This window comes from Anomaloglossus baeobatrachus, chromosome 2, assembly GCF_048569485.1.
Source record: "Anomaloglossus baeobatrachus isolate aAnoBae1 chromosome 2, aAnoBae1.hap1, whole genome shotgun sequence".
NCBI lineage: Eukaryota > Metazoa > Chordata > Amphibia > Anura > Aromobatidae > Anomaloglossus > Anomaloglossus baeobatrachus.
Window position 1 is genome coordinate 241910415 of NC_134354.1, and position 27804 is coordinate 241938218.

Consider the following 27804-nt stretch of genomic DNA (forward strand, 5'->3'; position numbering starts at 1 on the left):
AGAACGAGGGCCCCAAAGCCAGTTGCCTAAACCAATAGTGTATTCAGGACCTGAATTTGCAAATGGGGGAAAAACCTTTCGAGGGTAAATAGATTTAGGGACAGAGTAAAGGGTTTTGTTTTAGCTCTGTGTATGACTGTGTATTTTGTTAAAATTGAGTTTTGGAGGTGACAGACTAAGGGGGCGGCAGACTCCGTCTAAAGAAGTCTTAAAATGTCATTGTGTAATATCCATAAAATAGTTTTCGAGTGGCATCTGATGATGTCCCGTCACTTGACCTTTCCTGTGAAGGAACAGTACATTCACCTTACCGATGTCAGTTTCTACAATGAGACCTAACGAGGCATTGTGATTAAAACGAGCCTACAGGCCCAAGATAGTTATTTAGTAATTACATATATATCTTGATCAGCTCTATAATACACAGCCTACGGAATATAATAATGTAAAATCATCATGCAATGCAGCTGAGAACAAATTACTTCTAGTTGGTACAGGGTGCCCATGGAAAGGCCAGGCTAACTTGCAACCTTTAAGACTACTAACAAGGTAGAAAGAAAGGAAAATTAGATAACTAATGAAAGAAGCATAGTGGTATATGAACGTGTCTAATAAAATATCCCATGTAGTGAAGGCAGTGTAATTAACATGCCTTTTAGAGTGCCCATCAGACTTTGCAAAAGAACAACCATTGGAGCTCACAAGTGCCAGGCTACATTCCTCATTAGAAGAGATTGGTAACATTATCAAACATGTCTCCCACCACAAATTTGGCACATCCAAAATGTAAATCTTGATTTGTTTGTCTTTGTAGAAAATTTAGACTTAAAGAGAACCAGCCATCAGGATTTTCATATATAAAGTATAGCCAGTGCTATAGTGATGCTAGGATGCTGAATGTAAAGCGGGCTTTACACGCTACAATATATTTAACGATGTGTCGGCGGGGTCACGTCGTAAGTGATGCACATCCGGCATCGTTAGTGATATTGTAGTGTGTGAAACCTACGTGCGATTGCGATTGAACGAAAAACCGTTGATCGCATACACGTCATTCAATTACTAAAAATTCGGTTGTTCAATGTTCCCGACGCAGCACACATCGCAGTGTGTGACACCCCGGGAATGATGAACACATCTTACCTGCGTTCCGCCGGCAATGCGAAAGGAAGGAGGTGGGTGGGATGTTTACGTCTCGCTCATCTCCGCCCGTCTGCTTCTATTGGCCGGCTGCCGTCGCTGTGACGCCGAACGTACCTCCCACTCCAGGAAGTGGTTCTTTACCGCCCACATCGAGGTCGTATGGAAGGTAAATTGAACATGCCGCACATACGATGGGGGCGTGTGCGATCGCATACGAGATCGCATGTGTAATTGTAACGTGTAAAGCAGGCTTAAGCATAATTGGATATCGCAGAAATACAGTGCCTTGTGAAAGTATTCGGCCCCTTTTGAATTTTTCAACCTTTTCCCACATTTCAGGCTTCAAACATAAAGATAAAAAAATGTAATTTTATAGTGAAGAATCAACAACAAGTGGGACACAATTGTGAAGTTGAACGAAACTTATTGATCATTTTAAACTTTTTTTAAAAAAATAATAAGTTAATACTTTGTAGCGCCACCTTTTCCTGCGATTACAGCTGCAGTCGCTTGGGGTATGTCTATCAGTTTTTCAGATCAAGAGACTGAAATTCTTGCCCATTCTTGCTTTGCAAACAGCTGGAGCTGAGTGAGGTTGGATGGAGAGTGTTTGTGAACAGCAGTTTTCAGCTCTTTCCACAGATTCTCGATTGGATTCAGGTCTGGACTTTGACTTGGCCATTCTAACAACTGGATACGTTTATTTGTGAATCATACCATTGTGGATTTTGCTTTATGTTTTGGATCATTGTCTTGTTGAAAGAAAAATCTTCATTCCAGTCTCAGGTCTTTTGCAGACTCCAACAGGTTTTCTTCAAGAATGGTCCTGTATTTGGCTCCATCCATCTTCCAATCAGTTTTAACCATCTTCCCTGTCCCTGTGTAACGCCTGCCTGGATCCACAGACTCAGATGGGCTGTAATGGGGAGGCTAGAGGGAAGCCACTCACCAAGCAGGACCCCCAGAACCCTGAAACCCTTTAACCCCTCTACAGGGATTTGGAATTACACAGGGAACTGGAGATCACTACCTGTAGAAGGCTGCAGTCTGATGAGAGTAGTAGTCAGGCAGGGTCAAACCAGGAATAGCGGAACAGGGACAGAATCGGCAGGCAATGACGTAGTCAGCAAACGTAGCAGAGGTCAAATCCGGATCGGGCAGCAAGGTACAAAAACAGTAGGCAGGAGGGTAGTCAGAAAACACGCAGAAGTCAACACACAGGAATCGCAAAACAGAATAGGACGTAACAGGAGCCAGGAAAATCAGAACTATCTCTGGCAGTGGTCATGTGACAGGAGGGGAAATAAGAAGGGTGTGGTGTCTTCCCATTGGCTGTAGCTGAACGCTGGCAACTTCAGCTGGAAGACACATGCCACCCACAGTCAGCCAGCGGTACTGCAGATCCCAAGCTAACCCAGCCCAGTGGATGATCGAAGCCTGCGCCCACCGCTGGCATCGACTCCTCTCCCATCACCAGCACCATCCACGGCAGGAACACGGCGTCGCCTGGTGATCGGAGCAGAAGTCGCTGGAGCAGACTCTGGCGGTGACGTAACACCCTGCTGAAGAAAAGCAGGCCCAAACCATGATGTTGCCACCACGTTTGACAGTGGGGATGGTGTGTTCAGGGTGATAAGCTGGGTTGCTTTTATGCCAAACATATCGTTTGGCATTGTGCCCAAATAGTTCGATTTTGGTTTCATCTGACCAGAGCCCCTTCTTCCACATGTTTGGTGTGACTCCCAGGTGGCTTGTGTCAAACCTTAAACACTTTTTATGGATATCTTTGAGAAATGGCTTTCTCCTCGACACTCTTCCGTAAAGGCCAGATTTGTGCAGTGTACGACTGATTGTTGTCCTATGGACAGACTCTCCCACCTCAGCTGTACATCTGTGCAGTTTATCCAGAGTGATCATGGGCCTCTTGGCTGCATCTCTGATCAGTCTTCTCCTTGTTTGAGATGAAAGTTTGGATGGACGGCCAGGTCTTGGAAGATTTGCAGTGATATGATACTCCTTCCATTTCAATATGATCGCTTGCACAGTGCTCCTTGGGATGTTTAAAGTTTTGGAAATCTTTTTGTAACCAAATCCGGTTTTAAACTTCTCCACAACAGTATCACGGACCTGCCTGTTGTGTTCCTTGGTCTTCATGATGCTATCTGCACTTTACACAGAACACTGAGACTATCACAGAGCAGGTGCATTTATATGGAGACTTGATTACACACAGGTGGATAATATTTATCACCATCAGTCATTTAGGACAACATTGGATCATTCAGAGATCCTCAATGAACTTCTGGAGTGAGTTTGCTGCACTGAAAGTAAAGGGGACGAATAATATTGCACACCCCACTTTTCAGTTTATTTTTTTTTTACATTGTCTCTCCAGGAAAGGAGACAAACTCTAGCGCAGCGCCACCTATTGGAAGTAGCGATCCTAAAAGTCAAATGTTGATTTTTAACAATCCTTTGCATATGACCTAGGATATATAAGCCAGATCAGAATCCCAATTTGCAGACATGGTGTTTCGTGGTGCGTGCCCCTCGTCAGTGCAAAGTACGGGGTGTCTGATCTGGCTCTTTTTTTTTACAAAAGTTTAAAATAAGCAGTAAATTTCGTTCAACTTCACAATTGTGTCCCACTTGTTTTTGATTCTTCACCATAACATTAACATTTTTATCTTTATGTTTGGAGCCTGAAATGTGGGAAAAGGTTGAAAAATTCAAGGGGGCCGAATACTTTCGCAAGGCACTGTATGTGCAAGTAAAGTTCCAGCAATGCATTGCTATTTAATTGACAGGTGCAACTGGGGCGAGAATATGAGGGTTGGGTCTTGCTATCTATTCCCGCCCCTCTCTGTCTGCCTGCGCCGTAAATAACGTCTATGTGGGATGAAGGCCAGGCAAGCAGACAAACGTGAATAGATAGCCAGACTCGACCCACATGTTCCCGCCCCTGTCAATCAAATAGCAGTGCATTGCTGGATCTTTACCTGGACATATTTCTGAAATAAAACATCCAATCTCAGAACAAAAGGTACGCTTACATTCAGCATCCTAGCACCAGTAAAGCACTGGCTTTACTTTATATATGAAAATCCTGCTGGTTTGCTCTCTTTAAGTGGCAGGTATTATTTTATCAAATACAAGGCAATGAATGTTATATTTACAAGAAAGAAAACCAAGAATGAAACTTTTGACCAAATACCCTGCAATCATAATCAGGAGTCACCATGGATGTTTTTACTGACCTCTAATAAAAAAAAAATGGATAGACATTCAAAGAAAACAATGATGAAGGCTACCATGCATGGTCCAATCAAGATCTCTCCTAAAAGAATTCTGCCAGAAAGTTACTAAAACAAGTCATTTTTCCTTCATCGGGAGTCATTATTCATGTATGGCCAGTCAGAACCGGTGTAAGAGTAAGGACTCAAATGTGTATGCCTGTATTGGCAAAATGATTAGTCACTAGACAATCATTCAACAGTGGTTCACCCATCAACCTACCTCTATGTACTCAGTAGGGACTACCTTTATTGTAACCCAAGGCACAGAAGTCATGAGTCACTTGTCATGTGTTAGCAAAAGAGTCATCCATTGTCATTCGTCGGAAAAAGGTCTGTGATCACCAAATCACCGAAAGTTTTCAAAAAATGACCTTGACTTTCAATAGGATAGAATGATTATGATGGTTTGACATCTTGATGTTTAAAAAGATGAGGGTAGTGCTTTTAAAAGTCTTCTCCCGCCAAAATGGGTTTATAGAGGACCCAGCGCCCTCAAAGTGTACACCTGATGAAGGCTGTGGTCCGGAGCCAAAAACTGGTTTGTGACTTTGAAGGCCATTTATAAATGTATCTTATTTTATCCATAAGCAGTAATCTTCACACTTCTACATTTAACTCGCTCACACCCTTGAAGGACTTCCTTGGTGCCACTCCACCTTTGTGTGTCTTTTAAACCAGCACACTATTATCCTTAAGAAATTGCGTGATCCCACCTGCCACTACAAGACGACCTCCCAAATATGGGTCCATGGCTGGACTTTCCTATCTCATCTGCCTAGCCCTACCTACTGAACTTGGAGCAGGTACAAGCAAACTTTATTCTGCTTTAATTAAAACTGGTCTTGAACAGATAAAAGCTGAATATGACCACTACCTGTTGACTGAATGACTTTGTTCTTTCTGATTATATTATCCACTACTTCTTTTGTTGGGAGGTGATGGAGGTGTTCATGCAGAATAAGGGATACAGATCCTCCTTGTGGAGAGCCCTATCACCCAGCCAAACCAGCTCTCCTGCTTTGCACTGATGAGGGCAAACTACTCTGAAACAGGTATCTGCAAATGGAGTTTCTTTTTTTTTTTGGCTTCTTATCCTAAATCATGTGTCAACGTTCTTAAAGGGTTGATATTGACCTTTAGGACTGACACCTCCAATAGGTGGCATTAGAGTTCCCGTCATCGTCCTCTTTGAAGACGCAATTTATATGAGGGCATATAGGCGACTTTCAGGCTGCTGATAACCACAAGGCCCAGGAACTACTTTCTCAAAGTTATCTGACTTCCTGTAAAATTCGCCTAAATGTGTTTTTTACTTGTAAAGTATTGTAAGATTGTTAACTCTTTCAAGGACAAAGCTAGATCTGTAGTGCAATTTATGTTGTTACAATGAAAACAACGGATCTTCATGATATGCGACTGAGGCTTTTAAGTAAATTCTGAAGATTAAAATAAACATAAATTATATAGATGAAAAACAAAGCAAATATGTGTTTACAGAAAAGGAAGAGCCACGCGATGCATTAAAAGTCCATCACGGGAATTATAAGTGGAGCTGCCAGCAACCCTATAAAATGTCAGTGTGACACCCATTATGTCAGCCTTGCTGACAGGATGAGGAAGAAATAGCCATAGTGTCACTTTAAATCTGTGTCTGAGTTTTCTGGGAGACAGGTGCTAAGTTTGATGTATCTAACACACTGCGGCATATGGAGGAGCGTGTCGTCCCTGCTGCTTGTCAGCGGAGGGAGAAATACTACAAGCTGCAAGTTCACTAATTCATGTATTGATTACAATCTATTCCTTGCTGACCTGAAGAATACAAATGACAGCCCTAGGATGGCGGAGCCATGGAGGCCACAAACTGGAAGATGGGGATTATACACATAGAATGTATTGGACTGGTATGGTGACTGAGGAAACATGGCATCCTCTTATTAATTCATCCCGTGATCTTTAGGTCTGCTTAGCATATCTTGGGATCACTTTTCTGCTTAACATATGTTGGGATCCCTTTTCTGTTTAGCATATCTTAGGATCCCTTTTCTGCTTAGCACATATTGGGATCCCTTTTCTGCTTAGCATATCTCGGGATACCTTTTCTGCTTAGCATATCTTAGGATCCCTTTTCTGCTTAGCACATATTGGGATCCCTTTTCTGCTTAGCACATCTTAGGATCCCTTTTCTGCTTAGCATATCTCGGGATCCCTTTTCTGCTTAGCATATCTCGGGATCCCTTTTCTGCTTAGCACATCTTAGGATCCCTTTTCTGCTTAGCATATCTCGGGATCCCTTTTCTGCTTAGCATATCTTGGGATCCCTTTTCTGCTTAGCATATCTTGGGATCCCTTTTCTGCTTAGCACATATTGGGATCCCTTTTCTGCTTAGCATATCTTGGGATCCCTTTTCTGCTTAGCATATCTTGGGATCCCTTTTCTGCTTAGCATATCTTAGGATCCCTTTTCTGCTTAGCATATCTTAGGATCCCTTTATTGCTTAGCATATCTCGGGATCCCTTTTCTGATTAGCATATCTTAGGATCCCTTTATTGCTTAGCATATCTTGAGATCCCTTTTCTGCTTAGCATATCTTAGGATCCCTTTTCTACTTAGCATATCTCGGGATCCCTTTTCTGCTTAGCATATCTTGGGATCCCTTTTCTGCTTAGCATATCTTAGGATCCCTTTTCTGCTTAGCATATCTCGGGATCCCTTTTCTGCTTAGCATATCTCGGGATTCCTTTTCTGCTTAGCATATCTTAGGATCCCATTTCTGCTTGGCATATCTTGGGATCTCTTTTCTGCTTAGCATATCTTGGGATCCCTTTTCTGCTTAGCACATCTTAAGGCCCAGTCACACTAAACAACTTACCAGCGATCCCAACAACGATACAACCTGATAGGGATCGCTGGTAAATTGCTAGGAGGTCGCTGGTGAGATGTCACACTAAGCGGCGCTCCAGCGATCTCACCAGCAACCTAACCTGGCAGGGATCGCTGGATCGTCGCTACACGGGTTGCTGGTGAGCTGTCACACAGGCAGATCGCACCAGCAACCAGTGACCAGCCCCCAGCAGCGCCGCGTGGAAGCGATGCTGCGCTTGGTAACTAAGGTAAATATCGGGTAACCAACCCGATATTTACCTTGGTTACCAGCGCACACCTAGCCACAGTACACATCGGGTTAATTACCCGATGTGTACTCTGCTACGTGTGCAGGCAGCAGGGAGCCGGCTTCTGCGGACGTTGGTAACCATGGTAAACACGGGGTAACCAAGAAGCCCTTCCCTTGGTTACCCGATATTTACCTTCGTTACCAGCGTCCGCCGCTCTCACACTGCCAGTGCCGGCTCCCTGTTCCCTGCACTCCTAGCCACAGTACACATCGGGTTAATTACCCGATGTGTACTGTGGCTACGTGTGCAGAGAGCAGGGAGCCAGCACTGGCAGCTGAGAGAGGCGGATGCTGGTAACGAAGGTAAATATCGGGTAACCAAGGGAACGGCTTCTTGGTTACCCCATGTTTACCGTGGTTACCAGCGTCCGCAGAAGCCGGCTCCCTGCTCACTGCACATTCAGGTGTTGCTCTCTCGCTCTCGCACACAGCGATGTGTGCTTCACAGCGGGAGAGCAACAACTAAAAAAATGGTCCAGGACATTCAGCAACAACCAGCGACCTCACAGCAGGGGCCAGGTTGTTGCTGGATGTCACACACAGCGACATCGCTAGCAACATCGCTGCTACGTCACAAAAGTCTTCCTTAGCAGCGATGTTGCTAGCGATGTTGCTTAGTGTGACGTGGCCTTTAGGATCCCTTTTCTGCTTAGCATATCTTTGGGATCCCTTTTCTGCTTAGCATATCGGTCCTTTTTCGCCAAAATGTAATTCAAAGTTCTGTCTACTTCTCGGAAAGCAGGGAGACGCCAATATGCCTTCTAAGGCTATGTTCACACCATGGTTTTACCATATACCTGAAGTGTAAGTAACTGGATACCTATATAGTGATTCTGTTGTCACTGACATGAATATATGCAGTTCTCTCCTACAGAGCCGTGTACCCTATACTGCCAAATAGTGCCCTATCACCACTGTACTGCCAAATAGTGCCCTATCACCACTATACCGCTAAATGATGCCCTATCACCACTGTACTGCTAAATGGTGCCCTATTACCACTGTATCACCAAATGGTGCTCTATTACCACTTTACCGCCAAATGGTGTCCTATTAACATTGTACCGCTAAATGGTGACCTATCACCACTGTACCGCCAAGTGGAGTACTATCACCACTGTACCGTGAAATTATGCCCTAATGCTACTGTACTGCTAAATTGTGCCCTATTACCACTGTACCGCTTAATAGTGCGTATCACCACTGTACTTTTAAATGGTACCCTATTACCACTGTATCGCCAAATGGTGCCTTATCTACTGCCCAAAACAGTGGCCGATCACCAGTGTACTGCTAAATAATGCCCTATTGCTCCTGTATCACCAAATGGTGCCCTATTACCACTGTAGCGCCAAATGGTGGCGTATTACTACTGTACCGCGCTAAATGGTGCCTTATCGCCACTGTACCACCAAATGGTTCCCTATAAACACTGTATTGCCAAATGGTACTCTATTACCACTGTACCACTAAATCATGCCCTATTACCACTGTACCACTAAATCATGCCCTATTACCACTGTACTACTAAATCATGCCCTATTACCACTGTACCACCAAATGGTGCCCTATAAGGATACTATTATTTTATTGTTGCTAAAACAATGATGCACAGCAGACATACGTATATATTATATGTACATCTAACAGATAGAGGACAATATACAATGTTCCCTTTTCATTACAGATTAAATCTACAAAGTACAGCAATTCCCATGAGCAATAACTGCAACAGTAAGAACCAAATTATATATGGAAAACTATTCTCTTTTTTGTAGAATGGAAGTTATGTCTGGTGCTTTAGTAACCAGTTACCCAAAGGTCAGATTGGTAGCCACTTGTCCTCTCCGTGACCAGCCTATAAGTGGCCATACACATTCAATAGCTGTCAGCCAAACATTTGGTATAAATTCTAAATGGGAAGAGGGGAGTAAGAAGCTGCCAGACACCATTCAAGGCAGGTTACCTTTCTTGAGTATGAGGGATTGGGCACGTTGAATGTAACATGCCCAATCCTTTTTTTTACCAACATCGATTATATCAACATTCAAAACATTTGCTGTTCAGAAAGTTAAAAAATTATTGGGTTTGTCAGATATTTGTTTGATCTGTATAGCCACTATACTAAACTACAAGTACCAGCTCGGCGGGGTCTTCTCTCCATCACACACTTTTCATTGCCACCTTTTTATGTCTCTGATATTTGCTGTTTATTTAAACTGTGTGTCCTTTCCCAGCAAAAACAGAAGCAAAGCCATTAATCTCCCTGGTAAACCTCTCTCATATTTGTGGACTTCAAGAGCCTTATCGCAGAATCTTAGAATAAGTCACTTTCTTCAGAGAGATCCCTCATCGTCTGAGAGAGAAACTCTCCGCAGTGTTTGCCGGACTGGAGAAAGTAAAAATAAACAGCATGGGATACGAAGTGCAAGCCGTAATAAAGAGCCAGTTATAGTAAACACCTAGCACATCATGGTATTTTATCTCTTAGAAGATCATTATTTCCAGAATGCCAACTGATAAGTGTCAAGACCTGGGAAACTTATGCCAGCTATGCACTTGGTTAAAGGTGGCCATACACATTAGAAAGCAATAAGGTGACGGAGGAACAACCATTGATCGTACGATTGTAAATACAGACAAACCAATTGTTCAGGGAACGCTGTGGGAACTTCTGAAGAACGTACTAACTGGAAGATCTTTCATGGGCTAGCGACTACTGGCCAAACATGGCCGACTTCTAATTTTATGATGATTGATATTCATCAGTTGGTTCAAATGATTGCTTAGGCTATGTGCGCACGTTGCGTACAGTTGACTGCAGAAATTTCTGCAGCGATCTGAAGAGCACATGTGCGCTTTAAATCGCTGAAGAAATTTCCGGAGTGAAGCCGATTCCATGCGCTCTGCCTGCAGCTCCTCCCATAGACAGAGCAGGAGCTGCCGGCAAAGCGCAGGAAAGAAGTGACATGTCACTTCTTTTTACGCAGCGCTTCGGCAGTAGCCGAAGCGCTGCGCTCTAAAACGCCACGTGCGCACGGCCCCTGCACAATCTCCATAGACTGTGCAGGGCACGCAGGACGCATGCAGTTACGCTGCGCTACAAAGCGCAGCGTAACTGCATGTATTTACGCAACGTGCGCACATAGCCTTACTGCTACATTTCACCAGACTATCAATCATTATGGTTGGAGTCCTGGGTTCAAATCCCAACAAAAGACAACATCTGAAATGAGTTTACATGATCTCCCTGTGTCTAAGCGCTTACAGGTAGGGACAGGGTTAAAAAATGCCGAACATGATGGTGCTATAGAATTAAGCATAAATAATACATTTTAGGCTGATGAGCAAGTCAACCTTAGGAAACTATTGTCACGAGTGTCTCCCATCATTAGGAGACTTGTGACAGGTTTGGGACCGTAGTCTCACATTGCCTCTTGAGATTCTGGATTTTAAATGGGATTTGCTTTCTTTTGGCAGTAAGGGTTAATGTCATTTTCCTTGCTTGCAGCTCCTGGTTAGTTCTCCTCAGGTGCAGCCCTTTTGTGATCACTCCTATCTCCTTTAAATAGTCACATGATCCATGGCCTGATGCTGATAATAGAATCTTCCATTCTTAACTAGCCACCCTGAAGAGAGAAAGCCTCTGGTAGCCACTGGAGTCCTGCTGCAGGAGCCTTGATGTAGTAGTTCTTTTGGTTGACGTCGTGTTGCCTGCAGCCTTGGTGTCTGGCTGCAGCTAGGAAGTTGGCTGTCGATCCTTTAGTCTATGTCTCCCTGTCTGTCCTCCTTCCCCTCTGTTATATTACTGTAGTGGTGACATCTAGTACACTCACCGGCCTTGACACTATACAGGGTGAGTAGAGGGACAGTTAGGGACTAGGCTTGTGACGGCGAAGATAGGAAGGACTCTTTTAGGAACGTTAGGAGAGCTTAGGGGACAGACACAGGTTAGTTTCAGGAGGTGTCCCAATCCCCGCTCCCTATCATCAAGGCCTTCCTCTCCCTTAACATCCCCACTGATACTCGAGTCTTACATCGTGTGTCGGACAATTGTTAGTCTGTTCGTGTCTGTCGCGCCGTGTCCAAGCGCCAGTCCAAGCGTGACAAATATTGGTGATATTTTAGAGCCACTGACATCATCATAGAGCTCCCTGCGTCATAGGATTCAGAAAACAGTAATGTTTTCTAGAAATTAACATAATCTGATGAACCACAGATAACACCTGACCGTTTACCTCACCGACACAATTATACATATTCTTTAAGCCTTTAATTGAGATTTGTTTTTCTATTTCCCCACCACTGGGTAAAAGTTATTACAAAAGAATTATGGAAAGTATATTTTGCACCTAGAATGTCATTTGTTTGCTTAAAAATACGCTTGAAAAAGAATTTAATGAATTGTCTATACCAGCTCCATCTGTCTCTAAATAAAGTGTCCAAAACGTACTAATTTACTATGTTAAACTAAGCAGACAAAAATATTCAAGTTTAACCGTTTCCAAATTATCAGCCTTTCTACATTAATTGCAATTTCTAAAAATGCAGCAGCTGCTATTAACACATTGCAGCTGGTTCCATGCTGTCTGTAAAAGTCTATGGTGCCAAAAAGGTGATTGGGCGCTCTTCACAGAAAAATTCCAGGGCAACGGAGGAGAACCATATTGCTGACAAAATGACTATGTTAAGAAACTTTCATTTATGCAATATAAAAGAGTTGGGAATTGACTAAAAGTGCCACTTAATATGGTGGTTATGGTGGTCTCCTTAAAAAGAGCCACTCCTTGGCTGGGTCCTTCCCGGAGGGATATCTGCCTATTTTCTGTGTCGAGACTCCTAACAGAGGCTCCACGGACCTTTTTTTCTTTATGCAATATACTAATATTGAAAAATATGGCCAAGACGTCATAAATCGAATAGGCCTGATTGCCACGCAATTCAATGGCTAAGGTAGACCGCTTTTGCGGCTAGTCATTGTCAGACATTTCTGGAGGGACCAGAAATCAGAGACCCCGGGAGTGCTGGAAGATGAGCAGTAGGAGAACAGTGGAGATAAGTATTACTTTTCTTATTCCACAGGGCATTTTTTTTAATTGATTGCTCATAGCTATTTTGTTTTAGCTGTTTGTTACCTGTTTGACACGTCAGTGGTGGTTAAGTATTATTACTGCTTTACAACATGCCACTTGAGGAGAACAATGCAGACTTCTTGACTGACCGAACGGGTTAGCTGACAGCAATGTCCCGATTGGCCGAGGAGACTTGACGTTAACATTCTTGTGGTTTCATTAAAATGCTTAATGCGATCGTCATATTTAGGAGAGCTGAGCGATAACTCTCCCAAGGTTCATGAACTGGTGATGGCAGACAAGGAAAAACAACCCTTAATACACTGCAGACTGCATGACATTGGGGCTTTACGAAAACATCACCGGTGGACTGAAAAGCAGGACGAACCATTTCTTATATAAACAGACATCATTTTCACTGTCCCCATTAGGGCTCACTATCTAAATTCTTTAACACTATGTCTTTGGAGTGTGGGAGAAAACCGTAGAACTCATAGGAAACCCACGCAAACACGAGGAGAACATACAAACTCTTTGTAGACGTTATTTTTCATGGAATTTGGACCTAGGTCCCTGTAAAGTAAAAGTGATAACAACTGAGCAAAAGGAAGAAAAGTCCAGCTCCAATGCATTTGAAGAAAAATCTTTCCAGGCTTTATTACAAACTTGCTCATAAAATTCAAAAAAATTCATGTAGCAAATGGTAAAATGACATTACATGTCAGAGCTTGATCCATTCAGTCTCATGGCGTCTCCTTTAAGAGACGCCATGAGACTAAATGGATCAAGCTCTGATAAAGGACCATGCGTCTGAAACGCGTTGCTGTTTGTTTTTTATAATATTTTTCTAGCCCCTTGGAATTATGTAATGTCATTTTACCTTTTTGCTACATGCCGTTTTTTGAAATTTTTTTTTATAAGATATGAACAGATGAATGTATTGGGGGCCTTATTGGTATTTGTGTCAGATTCGCACCTTACAATGGTTTTGTATGAAATAAGAGCCATACAGAGGTATGTTAAAACCCTTACAACTTATTCAGTCACCTTTTTAAAGAAGTTGTCTCATCAGAGACAACCAAGTCAAAATGTAGTCACCGAAGATTTGGCTGACTGACCTAGGTTAGAATCCCGGCAAACTAATGTCAGACTCACTTATTCTAAGGAACTGTAGTATTACTTGTAAAACAGGGTCGGATTGAAGCTGAAAGAATGGGAGCCACTCGTACAGCCTCAGGCAAATAGGTGCCTCATCAGGGTATATGGACAGAAGTTGTTATAGCTAGCCATATATTATCCGTGTATACGTGATTCACACAGTAAATAATTCAGACTGTAAACCGATGACTCTTGCATTTGTATGTGCACCCCCAGGCAGCACAAGGTATTTTGGCACAACCCAAGGACCTCAAAGCTATAGGAGACTTCTGCAAAGTGTACAGCCAATACTTGCCTCATAGTTCCCCGAAGTTCATCAGTGGTCCTAGGCTTTAGTGACCCCAATAGGGAAAAGAGAGAATAATAATTTGCTCAATTATTGGGAAAAGGTTAAGAGGAGTATGTGGATTGAGGACAATAATGCTAAACTTGGAAGTCAACGACTATGTGGATGGAGTAGCCTGGATATGTTGGTAAATTTTCAGCTGTCTAGATCCCACTCCACCATGAAAAACCCAAAGGGTCTAACACTCACAGAATAACCAAATGATCAATATACACAGCAGTTACATTGTACAAAATGTAAAAGGCAAGAAAATGGTCTTACAGCTTTAGTGCACTGGACATCCTTTCCTAGCAGCCAGTTTAGCTCCAGGTTTCCTTCTCCCTGATAACAAGATTGTAATCTTTCCTTAATGAGAGCATTGATAGTCTTGATGGGGAAGACACAAAGTGTGGAATCGTCAGGTGGGCTGTGGTACTGTTTTTGGCCTTTTGAGAAAATTGCAAAGAGTACATCATCCATGACTGATATTCTCAGTGACCTAGCTAATGTGGCCCCTGGTTTTGTTAGATAGGCGGCTTGCAGTAGCCTGTACTCCACCCCGTTCTTGGTGCATCCAATAGGCAAGGAAACATAGGAGTGAAATTTTGGATCGTTTTTACATAACCGCACAATTCGAGAGGTGTAGAATAGGTCATTTGCTGAATTACTTGAGATACCTTCAGGAGTTTCTGGCTGCACAGTGAGGAAATAAACATAGTTGCCACTTGCAAAACCATAAATGTAAAAAATGTCAAAGTGAGATACCAAAGCAAGGGTATCAGATGGTATTTTGATGAGGGACGACACAAAGTCACTGTAGAGTTCATAATCCAACATGGTAGATGATTCTGGATCCCTAGGCAACTTGCGACTTGAAAGAGTAGGAAAATAATCCTGTTTGCCATCGACTGCAGTTCCAATGAAGAGTTTTCCATCCCGACCTTCGCTGTGAACAATCACTCCATACATTGTACCAGTCTCATTGACACTAGAGAGGTAGTGCTCCTTCTTATGAGATGGTTCCACCAGTATAAAAAGGTCATCCAAACGTAGCAGCTTACAAACACCCTGGTACAAACTACCACATGCTAATAGTCGGTTTTCAAAATAGTCAATAATTAGCAGTTTGTTCACATTGTTGGTCAGTGTACGAGGTTCACTACATGGCTGCACATTCTGAGGAGGGTAGCAGGATTTGTTATCCTCTCCTGGACCAGTATTATGGGACACCAATAGGGTTAAGTTTCCTGAAAGCTTGTAGATGCGATTTACTGCGCCTACATAGACGGCCCCAGTGCTCTGGTGCACAGTGAGATGACTAAAGGTCCAGTCTCTTTGCTCGGCATGAAATGTGTTGCTAAGGGAAGCACCAGGAATTTGTAATGACAGCATGGCCAAAACCAGCAAGACCATGGAAGCTGCCCAACTGTGGAAATGGAGAGATTTCTCTGTCCGCCTCTGTAACCTCTGCTGTTCCATGGTGATGAATTAGGGGAAAGAAGAGAGATGGAACCCAAGCTCTCTTTGGTATTCAATGCCGCCAAGAGATGAAGTCTTCTTTACATGATTCTGAAAGACAAAGAAAAAATATGAGTATCCGATATTCAGGATTTAGCTTGTCATTACGTCTGTAAAATACAAAGAGTTAATATTAGACATTTAGTGATGGCTACAATCTCCAATAAAGCGGACCCGGTCCTGACATGTTGGTTTTAGCATATATCTGCATTTCCCATGAAAGAACAATTCTGGAACAACTTTTCTCGGATTGAGCGTTGTGACAGTCTTCGGTCATTCCTCCTACAATTGAATGAATTGATAACGGGCTGTTTAAAGAGCGCGTAACTACACAATCTGCACTGGCCGCACTGACTGGACAGTGTGAGGGCACAACGCCAACTGATAACACCCAGTTGTCTAATTAGTCACACATTTCAACAAGTGGAAAAACATAACGCAGATTTGTAGAAGAAAATGCTCCTGAATTGCTATTTATGGGAATCGGTTATTTACAGACGACGTGTCAGGAGAGGTGACTGATCCTCTTTAAATCTGTCGGTGAAAATACAAATCAAATGTAATGATTCTTAAACTGATCGTGATGATGTTCCTTAAGATAAGTAAGCGGCAGAGCACTCAGACCGCGCTCCTCCCCATTGCTAGCATAGACATAATCATGAAATATAGGAGATTGTCTTCGCTTGGGCACCTTGACTAGTAAAATAAGATTTCAGTTCTAAGGGTCACTGCTTTCCTGCTACTGTGAAATCGAAATAATCTAAAGCTGTGCAATAAGATTAACACTTTACGTATCCACCTAAAGCTAAAGCTGTAATGATAACCGATGGAGAGACGCCCCTGATCTGATGAAAGGAACATCACTCCCTGGAGACGCTCATGATCAAATCAATGCAATATACAAGAGCAACTTACATAACAGAAAAGAAAACTATCGCTATGAAGGACTTCCTACATAAGACGTTGGAGTGATTTCTTAAATGTTTTAAACGTTAGTAAATCAGAAATTATGCTGGGATGTGCGTCTCTTGAGAACAGGCTCTGTCTGGAGCCACCATCAGTAGAAATGTGACTGCATATATATATATATATATATATATATATATATATATATATCTCAATCGTTCATTTGTATGGGATTTTACAAAAATTGCTGTCTTCATTGTAGTCAGTGTGCAATGGACTCCCATTCTTAAGACTGGTGTGGGTCTCAAATCTGTCAGACGTTTAAGGCATATAATGCGGATAAATATTACAGATGGGGCAACCTCTTTAAAGGAAGTCTCCTACCCTTCTAAATCGTAGATATAGCCACACAGGTCATAGGAAGATAAATAATTAAATAAAAATAATAGTTAAAAAATAAAATAATACCTTGATGTCTGTGATCCAACTGTTCCTGATAAATCCATCTTTTTGTTGTATATCAATGAGCTGTTCCTGCTCTATGAAATGTGCCAGACACTGATCTGTATGAGAATCTGCCTCTGGAGATTATTTTAAAGCACACCAATCATCAGGATTTTCGTATATAACCTAAAACCAGGGCTATACTGGCACTATCAGGCAGATTCTATACATACCTCTAGTGGTCAGCTCGGATGTTTAGGTTTTGAAATCCAAGAAAGTAAAGTATGTAAAATCTGCAGTATGTTAAATGACAGCAGCTGAGGATCAGCCAATAGCTGGGGGGGGGGGGTATTTATACTGATTCCCACCCCCCTGGCTGTTATTCCTCCAACTCTCTGTTATTTATGTTCATTTTACTAGAAAAGCCTCTTACTAATTTCTTCACTAAGATGGCGTCGGAGTTGGTGCCTGCGCATAGCGCTTATCTCCGGCGCCATCTTTGTGAAGATCATGTGACCCCCTGCTATTCTTTTCTTGCGGCTGAGAGGGCGGCGCATACACCCTCGCATCTTCTGCTCTCGTTGTGACCGCAGGAGCACGTGCGTTCACAACAGAAGTGAAGACCACCCCCCAGGAACCACCGATTGGAGGACAGAACATGATCCGCTGGAGAACAGACAGGAAGAACAAGCCGACATGCCAGCACCAGGACAGCAGCATTGATCTCACCTGACCCTGTGATGTCACTGCCAAGCGACCCATGACATCAGCCCCGGATCGCACGGCACGGGGTCAGGTGAGATGAGTTCACAATGGACTGACCTAACTCCGTGACGTCAGTGCTGCGATATCATTCAGCAGGGGGTTAGGTGAATTAACTCACTTGCCCCTGTGACGTCATTGCCCTTGCAGGCACACACACTGTGTGCGCCCCTGCGGTGACCTGGGCTGACCTTATGAGGTCCAGGTCACTGCAGGGAAGAACACACAGCAGTGTGTGTGTGTGTGTGTGCCTGCAGGGGCTGCTCTCACAGTCAATAGGGGATGTTATGTTCTCCATTGAATGTGCCAGCGAGTATGGGATCGTCTTGGGCACCCCACATTTGGATGACGGCAGACCTAGATTAGGGATTTGACAGGGAATTAAATTGGAAAAGAGGGCGTCTTTTGTGTTTATTTATCTAACTAATTTCTATTTTTATGTATTTTCAGATTCAACTTTGGAGAACATCAGGCAACATCTCAATGGATTACGGCGGACCTTTTACATTGTAATGAATTTTTTAATAAATTAGTCAACGAAGGATGGAGTAAGGGGGTTTTTGTTCTAATAAAAAATATTTTTATTACTTTCAAATAGACGCCCACCCATTACTAATACCAGGGTTTAATGTCCGCTGGCAATTCACAGCTGGCATCAACCCAATTTATTACCTCGTTTGCCATCGCAGAAGGGCAACGGGAAGAGGCGGGTCAATCATCTATAGGATGTGCCACTTCGTGGGCGGCTGCGGGCTGCTTTGTTAAGCTGTAAAGGGCCAAATAACCATGGCCCTTCCCACCCTAAAAATATCAGCCCCCAGTTGTCTGCTGTACCTTGGCTGGTTTTAGAAAAATGGGGGGGCCCATGTCTTGTTTTTTTTGTTTTTTTTTAAATAATGGGATCCCCTATATTTTTCATAACCCACCAAGGTACAGCAGATAGGTGAGAGTTGCAGCTGCTGCTGTTCCTGTGCCGGATATGAAAAATGGGGTGACCCCCACATCATTTTTTTCTCTGAATAAATCAAATAATAAAAAAAGCAGAGCTGTGTGTGATTATAACTGAAGAGCGATGTGTGATTATAACTAAAGAGCTGTGATTATAACTGCAGAGCGGTGTGAGATTATAACTATAGAGCTGTGATTATAACTGCAGAGCTGTGTGTGATTATAACTGACACATGCCAGCTTCAGCCAGAATCTCACAGGCAGACAGGATTGTAATAAACTGTGAGAGTTGCAGCTACTAACATGGTTGTAGGAAGACAAATTTCTACTGTGCTGTGTTAGTTACATGTCTGACAATTGTAACGCCCCATTTTATTAAAAATAATCTATGAAGGCAGATTCGCATGCAAGATCAGTGTCCGGCCCATATCCTGGAACAGCTCATTTCCATATAAGAAACATGTGGTTTTCTCCAGAATAAGACAACGGATCACGACATCAAGGTGTACTTTTATTCAGATTTCTCTGACCAACATGCTCCTATAGGTGGCTTAGCAGGGTGAATTCTACTGAGAGGTTTCCTTGAAGTCTTGCAGACAGGTCTATAAAACAGAGACTACAGAGCAGTATATATCGTGGACTTGTACCTTGTATTTCCCCAAACCTTCCATAAACGTAACAGTAATACTGTAGGAAGACTGTCCATTACACATTTTGGCCGGGAAGCACACTTATTACGGTTCTACCTTCTCCAAAGTGTTTATGTACATTTTCCATTGAGTCAGACACATAAACATACTCATCAAAGGATTAGTTAACAATACAGACAGCGACTTCTGACCTAATACATTTATACCGTCTACTTACGGTGAACGATTCTACTTGTCACACAAGCAAACATCGGAAACAAAGGGAATGCTGCAGTGTGTAAGGCAACCGGCTCGCTCTATAACTCAGTGCCAAAGCCGCAGAAGACAAACCTTTCCCCTCTCGGCAGTTTCTGTTCGTAACAGGTGTTCTGTTGCGTATCCCATTTACAAATCCCTTGTATAATAATTGTTTTTTCACTCCCAGCAATGCAAAATACAACAAGAATAAGTTAAAGCCTCCCTTCCCTGCAGCAAGCACAAGCAACAGCATTACCAAGCGCAATCACAAGATTAAATATGGAACGGAGCGGCAGATCCTGTACAGATCTCCTGAACGTCTCATCCCACAGGGAATATTAGACAGATGATCAGCATCTGTGTGGAGTGGAGGCCCACGAGCCATCATTTCAATGTAATTATCTTTGAGCATTTCTGGCCTCCAGAACAACAAAAATATGAGTCAGAAGAGGCTTCTTTTATGTCTGTGTACCTAGGCCTGGCGGGGGATGCGAGGATGCCATCCAGCACGTCTTGATTGTCTACTGCGATACGAGGAAAGAAAAAACACTACTTGAGACGGATGTTGAACAGGACGTGTCTGTGTCTTAATTGCAGGCATTTTTCTGCAGAATGCTTGTAATTGTTGACAGTGTGCACATACGTCAAGCGAGAAAAAAAGTGTGATCACACTGCACTGCTCTTAATTATTATAGAGATATGACAAGGCCAGCAACCTACCCGTATAAGGCCTCATTCAGACATCCGTGAAAGCCGTACGTCTTCTATGCATGATTTTCACGTAACAATGACAATTCATCTGCACTCCCTGATTAACATGGTAGTGGATAGGTGTGACACTAGGTACGGGGAAGTACCAAGCGAATGGCGAAAGGGAAGGGAAACCCTGTGTCTACAGAAGGAGGAGATGGTGACCACTGATCAAGCCTACCGCTGGTCTCTGGGATCCCTCACCACCCTGGATAGGTTCCACACCTATGTGCCAAGCAGGATACCTGACCCTAGCTGACCCTGAAATAGGCCCTAGGTAGGGAGCAGATGGGATGACCACTTAGTCAACCCCACTAAGCACTAAAGAAGACACAGGGATAACATACAGGGAGAAAGTCAACAAACAACTTAGCTGCAGATGACTCAGGAAGAGGAACTTCTGCAACCACAAAGATTCTCCAGAAGTATACAAGCCGACTACTTGCACTGAAGACTTGTTAAGTGTATAAGCGCTATCACCAGCACCAAGTAATAGGAAGTGAAGGTATATAAAGACACCAAGGTAAGTGCTGATGAAAAGGAGCTGAAAGGTTAAGGAACTCCTCAGGGTCCTAAAGAGTAAGGGATGAAACCAAGCAGAAATAATAGGTCAGGGAGCAGTTTGCGCAGCAGAATGCTGTGACCTTCTATAGTTAGACACCACAGGTCAGTCTGTCACCCGTGACAGACCAGTGGCAATAGGAGAAGCTTTGGAATTTATTAATTTATCTTTCTATACATGAAAATCACTGATGAAACCCTGAAGATAAAAACTGTCTCTGACCAAATATCACTGAAAATTGGATCCAAAACATTGATGACACTTGGACTATGTGAAAAATCACAGCCGTCTGAATGTGGCCTAATACACACACTACTTACCTAAACTGGACACACTTATTGGTAGGTAATAGTAGCTTACAACAACAAATAGATTGTATTAGTAAGAGATTATGTCACTTTTATGCATTTCTTGTCTGGGGTAATGGCAGGCAATCCCACAATTCATTACCTTTTGGTCATACCAACGCTATTTTGTCGTAGGTTAGTCCTAAAGAGGTATTCTACTCTCCAAAATCCTGTCCCAATTTGTAGTACGGGTAATAATAATATTAGCAAATACTTCCATTTAGAAGTGTAGCATTGTTCTACTGATTCACGATCTCTCTTACCTCATGTGCAGGACATTGTAGCTTAGCTATCCATGGTCAGTACCACTAACAGCTGACTAACTGTCACTATATGAGTGGTCGTAACCATGGATACCTAAGCAGCTATGTCCTACATCAAGTAAGAGACAAGACTATATCAGGAGAACTATGCTACATTTCTAATTTAAGGTATTTGCTAATATTATTATTATTAGTATTATTATTATTATTATTATTATTATTATTATTACAGTGCTACATATTGGGATAGGATCTTGGAGATGGATGAGTACCCCTTTAAAGGGCCCTACATTAGATAACTATTTGGCTATCTAGCCCCATATATTGGCTAGATAGCAACTTATTTCTCAGTCTAACAAAAGAATTGGCCACTAAAATTCAAAAGGTCCTTAAAAATAATGATCAGTAATCCTTAAGATAGAAGGAGAACCTGAGCACTCATAAGGAGAACACAAGAAAAGCTGAATAAATGCAGTTTTATCATTTTGATTTTCTGCAAAAACGAGCACCAAACAAAGGAAGCAAATAACGTTTGGGCAATGATAAGCCTTTTTCAGGGTTTTGCGCAGTAGTTTGATGCAGAATAACATGGGCCACTGATGGACAGCCAATGAGAATTACAAGTAAGGTGCTCCTAGTTTGCAGTTTTCTCAAAATCAAATGATCAATGGAGAAATGAGGGAACAGGGTGGTGAAGTCCCGGGAGTGAGCCTATGATGCCAGCCAGGGTATGAGGATGGGTCCGTTTACTAGTAGTGAGAGCCAGGTTTAACCTCCCATATAATGAAGGTGATGAATGTCAGATCATTTTCTACTCCGGCTTCCAGATGTAAGCAATGTGCAGGGCAGGACACAGCAGCCTTGTACATTGTTTAGCTGCTGCTGCTAAAAACTGTAATTCATTTCCTATTCATCTGAATAGATGATAAAATGTAGCATGGACTGTCCAATATGAGGACCACTTCATTCAGCTGTATACATTGCTTATATCCAGCAAATGCTGAACCAGATAATAGCTGATAGGGGATCAATCTGATATTGATGACCTTAACTTAAGATGGGTCATCAATAGGGATGATGGAATACCTCAAATATTCGTCTTCACGAATATTTGCCGAATAGGTCGCCGCTATTTGACTATTTGCGAATATTCGATGCGCAATGTAAGTCTATGGGAAACCCGATTAACAACTATTCTGAGCTATTCGGGCTTCCCATAGACTTACATTGCGCAACGAATATTCGCATAGCGACGACCTATTCGTCGGATATTCGCAAAGCCGAATATTTGAGGTATTCGATCATCCCTAGTCATCAATATCTAAGTCCTGGACAATTCCTTTAAGGTCTATTTATATTGCCAAATAATCGGCCATTGACCATTTGTTGCTCGTTCCTGATCATGTGAACATCCCACTGATTAACCATTGAACGATTTGATTGGATTGTTCATGTGGACCATTAAATCTGTTATCGGCAGTCTATCCGTGCATTACGTGAGCAGACCATTGATTTCGATAGTCCCCATCTTTTGTGGTACCACTTGTTATCAGGCTGCGCTGAAGATTACAGCTTTGAGCTGGGGTCTCAATAGACGAATCCCTGTAATCTGCCTACTTCTGGAGTCAAAAGAAAATGTCCCAATTAGACAAGCCCTGTAATGAATCATTTCCACTGAGTGTATCGCTTGTACTATGGAGGAAAAATACATGTATAGCAATATGTTCATGTAAGATGACATGCTTAATAAGCTTGTAACTGGACATATACACAATGCATGCACAAAGAACGTCATCAATAACATACTTGCGCAGTATAGCGCTGTCTGTGAGATTAATGTGCACGGGACATAACAATAGTAATTGCATTCATTCAGCATTTAAGCTGTCAGAATCAGATGAAATTAATAGCTATAAGCAATCCTTCCGCTTTCAGAAGCCCCCTTCTTCCAGTGCTTGATAATGGTGATCCTAATTATGTTTTTAGCTAATTGATTCTCCTACCCAGGTATATTTTACAACATAAGGGTTCCGCATATAATCCTACTAAAAACATATCATCTGTATTGATAAAACATATTAGATAAGGTCTTGCCCTTTTCAGCAAAGGCCAAAAAATGTTTGGAAATCCCACTGTCTCCCGACAGCTCCGTAGGCAAGGCTGGCGATCTCCTAACCTTTTGCTCTCTCCAGTGACTTCCAACCTTCACGGCACCTTTAAGGAGAGAACTCATGGCCAGTGAAGGCACAGGATCCTCCCGAGAGATACTACAGAGCTGTGGCCCACATCTCAATGACCTTTTAAGTAGGAACATTCTGACTTCAAAGATTAAGGCTTCACTCTGTCCTAAGGGAGGTATAAATCAGAAGGAAAATATATAGTTTTCACCTGCTCAGCTAACAAGGGGTCTGCAATCTCAAGCTGCTACAGGAGCAAGGGTCCGCGACCTATAACACCGAGTACAACTTTATCAAAGGCACAGTGTAATTTATATGGTGTTGTTTACACCATTGAGGGCCATTTTCATGGTAGGCAGGTCCTCTATATGTCTCCTAGGTGCAGGATATATATGTAAGCGCTCACGGATAATCAGCGGTATTATCATTTATTAGTGCAGGTTTATTTATAGGCAGCCGTATGCTGGGAGGTGGCATTATTTCACAGATGCGTGTACGGTAGAGACCTATGTACTGACACATTACTTATTGCTGTTGTTTTACTCCCTTTATTATGTCACACAGGCATTTCAAGGTGGCCTCATACTAACAATGCCACGGCTCTAATTAGACTGAAAACATATGTGTTCCAGTCTCCTGCACTCTGCATTTTTCTGCAGGCACAATCTTCTAGAGAAATCTGAAAGTGTGTCATTCAAGGCAGCCCATCTTATTACCCAACATGTCTGCAGATTACAATGGTGATTAAAGGGAATGTGTCAGTGAGCTTAACCCCCCAAACCACCAATATGGGCATCAATGACTTTGAAATGTAAATTCAAGGACACCTTTATATCTTCTATCTGTTGCTGCATTGCCTAGAATTTAGTATTATAACTGATATGCAAATGAGTTATTAACTGCTCTAGGAGAGCACTACCTTGCTTTCCCACCCAGCACCAGCTTTACTAGATTAATTGCTGGTTCACTGTGTGTGTAACATCAGGCGCCAGAACGTGAACTTAAAGAAGTTGTCTACTACTTGTCCTTAGGATAGGCAATCAATGTCTGATCGGCCAGTTTCCAACAGTCCACACTCCCACCAATTAACTGTTCTCAGAGCCAGTGATGTCAGCAGGTGGCTGGAAATGCTCAGTTACAAAGCTGCCCCGTCTTCTGATAGTGGAGGCGGATGAGCAGTACATGACCGTAGCCACTATCAGTTGACAAGGCAGCTCCGGAACTGAGCATTTCCAGCCACCTGCTACCATCGTCGGCTCCAAGAACAGCTGATCGGCAGGGGGAGCGGGATGTCGGACCCCGACATCTCAGACATTGATGACCTATCCTAAGGATAGGCTATCAATGTAAAAGTAGTGGACAACCCCCTTAATCAAGCTAAAGAGGCTGGTGTTGGGCAGGGGAAAACCCTCAGAAGGCAGAGACCGGGAAAGAGCGGTGTCACACCTCATTTGCATAACGATTAAAATGCTAAAATCTTGGGAATGCAGCAACAGATAAAAGATATATGAGTTTCGATGGTTTTATATTTCAAAGCTGTGATTTGATCTCTTTGCCTGTGTGGATTGAATAGGTTATTACCGACATCTGGTGAGAAATTCATGGCAACTGTAGAAATATATTTACTTAGAAAATTGGTGATGTGTTCAATATTTATTGCACCCATTGTATATATCCCACTGCTGATAATGGAGAAGTGGCCAGAACATGCGCAGTTCTTTCTATTTGTATCTACTTTCTGAAAATTCTGAAGTAAGCACACTCTCACTGTCTTGTCAGTAGGTCCGCTAAAAAAAGGAACTGACCAGGACAAACGTAATGGTTGTCTGAATAAGCCCTTAAAGGGAAGGTGTTGTCCAAAAAAAAAATTCAATAACTGGAAAAAATGTAAAGTATTACTGTTTTAATGTTTTGTTTAAATATTATTATTTGTTTTTAATTGAGCAAAATATAAAAAAAAATTAAAAGTTTGATATTTTCCACTCTTAAACACAAGGGGGAGCAGCTGCTGAAATCCTACAGAAATCCCACTGTAGAACTAGCTCAGATTACAGCTGCAGTAACGTGGGCAGAATGTGCAATCCTGTGTGAGATGTCACCTCCCCCTCCCAATCTGGGTGTTTCCAAGGGATAACAGAGAATGAAGTTTAGGATCACAGTGCAGAGCCATTTTGCTGGTGACCAGAAATGTCTAAAGGCCCCTTTACACACTAAGACTTTCTAGCGATCCCACCAGCGATCCCAACCTGGCCGGGATCGCTACAAAGTCTCTGGTGAGTCACTGGTGAGCTGTCAAACAGGCATACTTGGCCAACGATGCAGCAGCGATACGGACCTGCAGAATGACCTAGCTGGTCATTGGGGACATGTCAAAGCAGCTATTTGAAAGGGAAGTCGCTAACGTAGTCGTTGTAACAGTGTCAAACACACCAATGCATGCTGCACAGCGGGAAACAAAGGACCAAAAAATGGTCCTGAAAGATTTGTAGCGATCAGCAACCTCACAGCGGGGGCCAGGTCGCTGATGCGTTTCACACACTGCAATGTTGCTGGGGAGGTCACTATTACTTCACTAAAATGGTGACGTTACAGCGATGTCGTTAGCAATGTTGCAGTGTGTAAAAGGGGCCTTAAAGTATCACCAAGGACAGTAGGAGTATCACACAGGAGAAGATTAGATACCCAGCTCAGCAGGCAGTATCACACAGGATAGGATTAGATACCCAGCTCAGCAGACAGTATCACGCAGGAGAGGATTAGATACACAGCTCAGCAGTCAGTATCATACAGGAGATTAGATACATAGCTCAGCAAGCAGTATCACACAGGAGAAGATTAGATACACAGCTCAGCAGGCAGTATCACACAGTTTAGGATCACAGTGCAGAGCCATTTTGTTGGTGACCACAAATGTCTAAAGTTTCACCAAGGACAGCTGCATAGTGCTCCCCACATAGCGATCTGCACGCTCCAGTCCAGCAATGCTCTGCCACATGCACGCCCGCAATGCTCTTCCACACGCACACAATGCTCTGCCACACGCGCACACACAATATTCTGCATGCACGCACGCAACGCTCTGCATGCATGCATGCCCGCACACAATCTGCTGCATGCATGCCCACACGCAATGCTCTGCATGAACACACACGCCATGTTCTGCATGCACGCACACACACGCCATGTTCTGCATGCACGCACACTCACATGCAATGTTCTGCATGCATGCACGCTCGCATTGCTCTGGATGCACGCACGCCCTCCCGCACGCACCAACTCTGACTGGGACACCTTCTTATATCCAGTGTCAGACAACATCCATTTCGCAAGACACTGCGATCCCAGTTGTGTGACCCACATCTGCAGAAGATTAGAGCAATTCCTTTGTATATCCAGGGAAAAGCTCGGATGGAACTATCTTTTTAAGGAGCACAGTTTCCTTTTGTTGGTATCTACACAGAAAAGCAGATCAGTATAGGGTGTCATTAGAGAATAATGTAGAGGCTGTTGTGTATGCCTTGTGATTACCTATTTCAGCTGATGTGGAAATTCTGGCTTGTCTGCAGGCTTATTTCTTCTTCTGCCTCTGATAAGATTCCTCTGCAGCCTGTAGCCTTATCGCACTAGGCTAAAGGTGCATTTGGCTGCATAAATACTCTCATTTGACCATAATTGTGCAGTGTACATAGGCTGCCGATCACCCAAAGAATAATCAAAATGGTGAAATTATCCTTCTACCAGCCTTGGGCACTTCCTTATGGAACCACAACTAGGGCTTATTTTTGAAGTAGGGTTTATATTTTAAGCAAACTCAAAAAAGCCTCCAAAACCTACTAGGGCTTATTTTTGGACAAACAGGGTAGTATAGACAGTGTGAGCGAGGGTAGTTTTATAACTCCAGCTGATGACTGTAGAGACTATTATATTGCTGCACTCTTAGTTTCTAAGGCTAGTTTCACACATCCGGCTTTTCGCCGGTTTGCGGGATTCGGCGCACTCCAGTACACTATGATACAGTACAGTGGCAGCGCCGCAACTTCCGGGTCACATGCTCCGGTCACATGCTGTGCTTG

The 27804-nt window shown here is 42.9% G+C and overlaps 1 protein-coding gene across 1 annotated transcript in view; it reads right to left on the minus strand.

Moving 5' to 3' along the window:
* The window catches only part of PLXNA2 (plexin A2), a 408755-nt gene that overhangs the window by 320833 nt on the left and 60118 nt on the right, over window positions 1-27804 (minus strand). Inside the window, exon 2 of the mRNA XM_075335732.1 lies at window positions 14450-15736. Within this exon, the coding sequence (XP_075191847.1) occupies window positions 14450-15646 (1197 nt within the window). The 5' untranslated portion in view covers window positions 15647-15736. The remainder of the gene's footprint in view (window positions 1-14449; window positions 15737-27804) is intronic.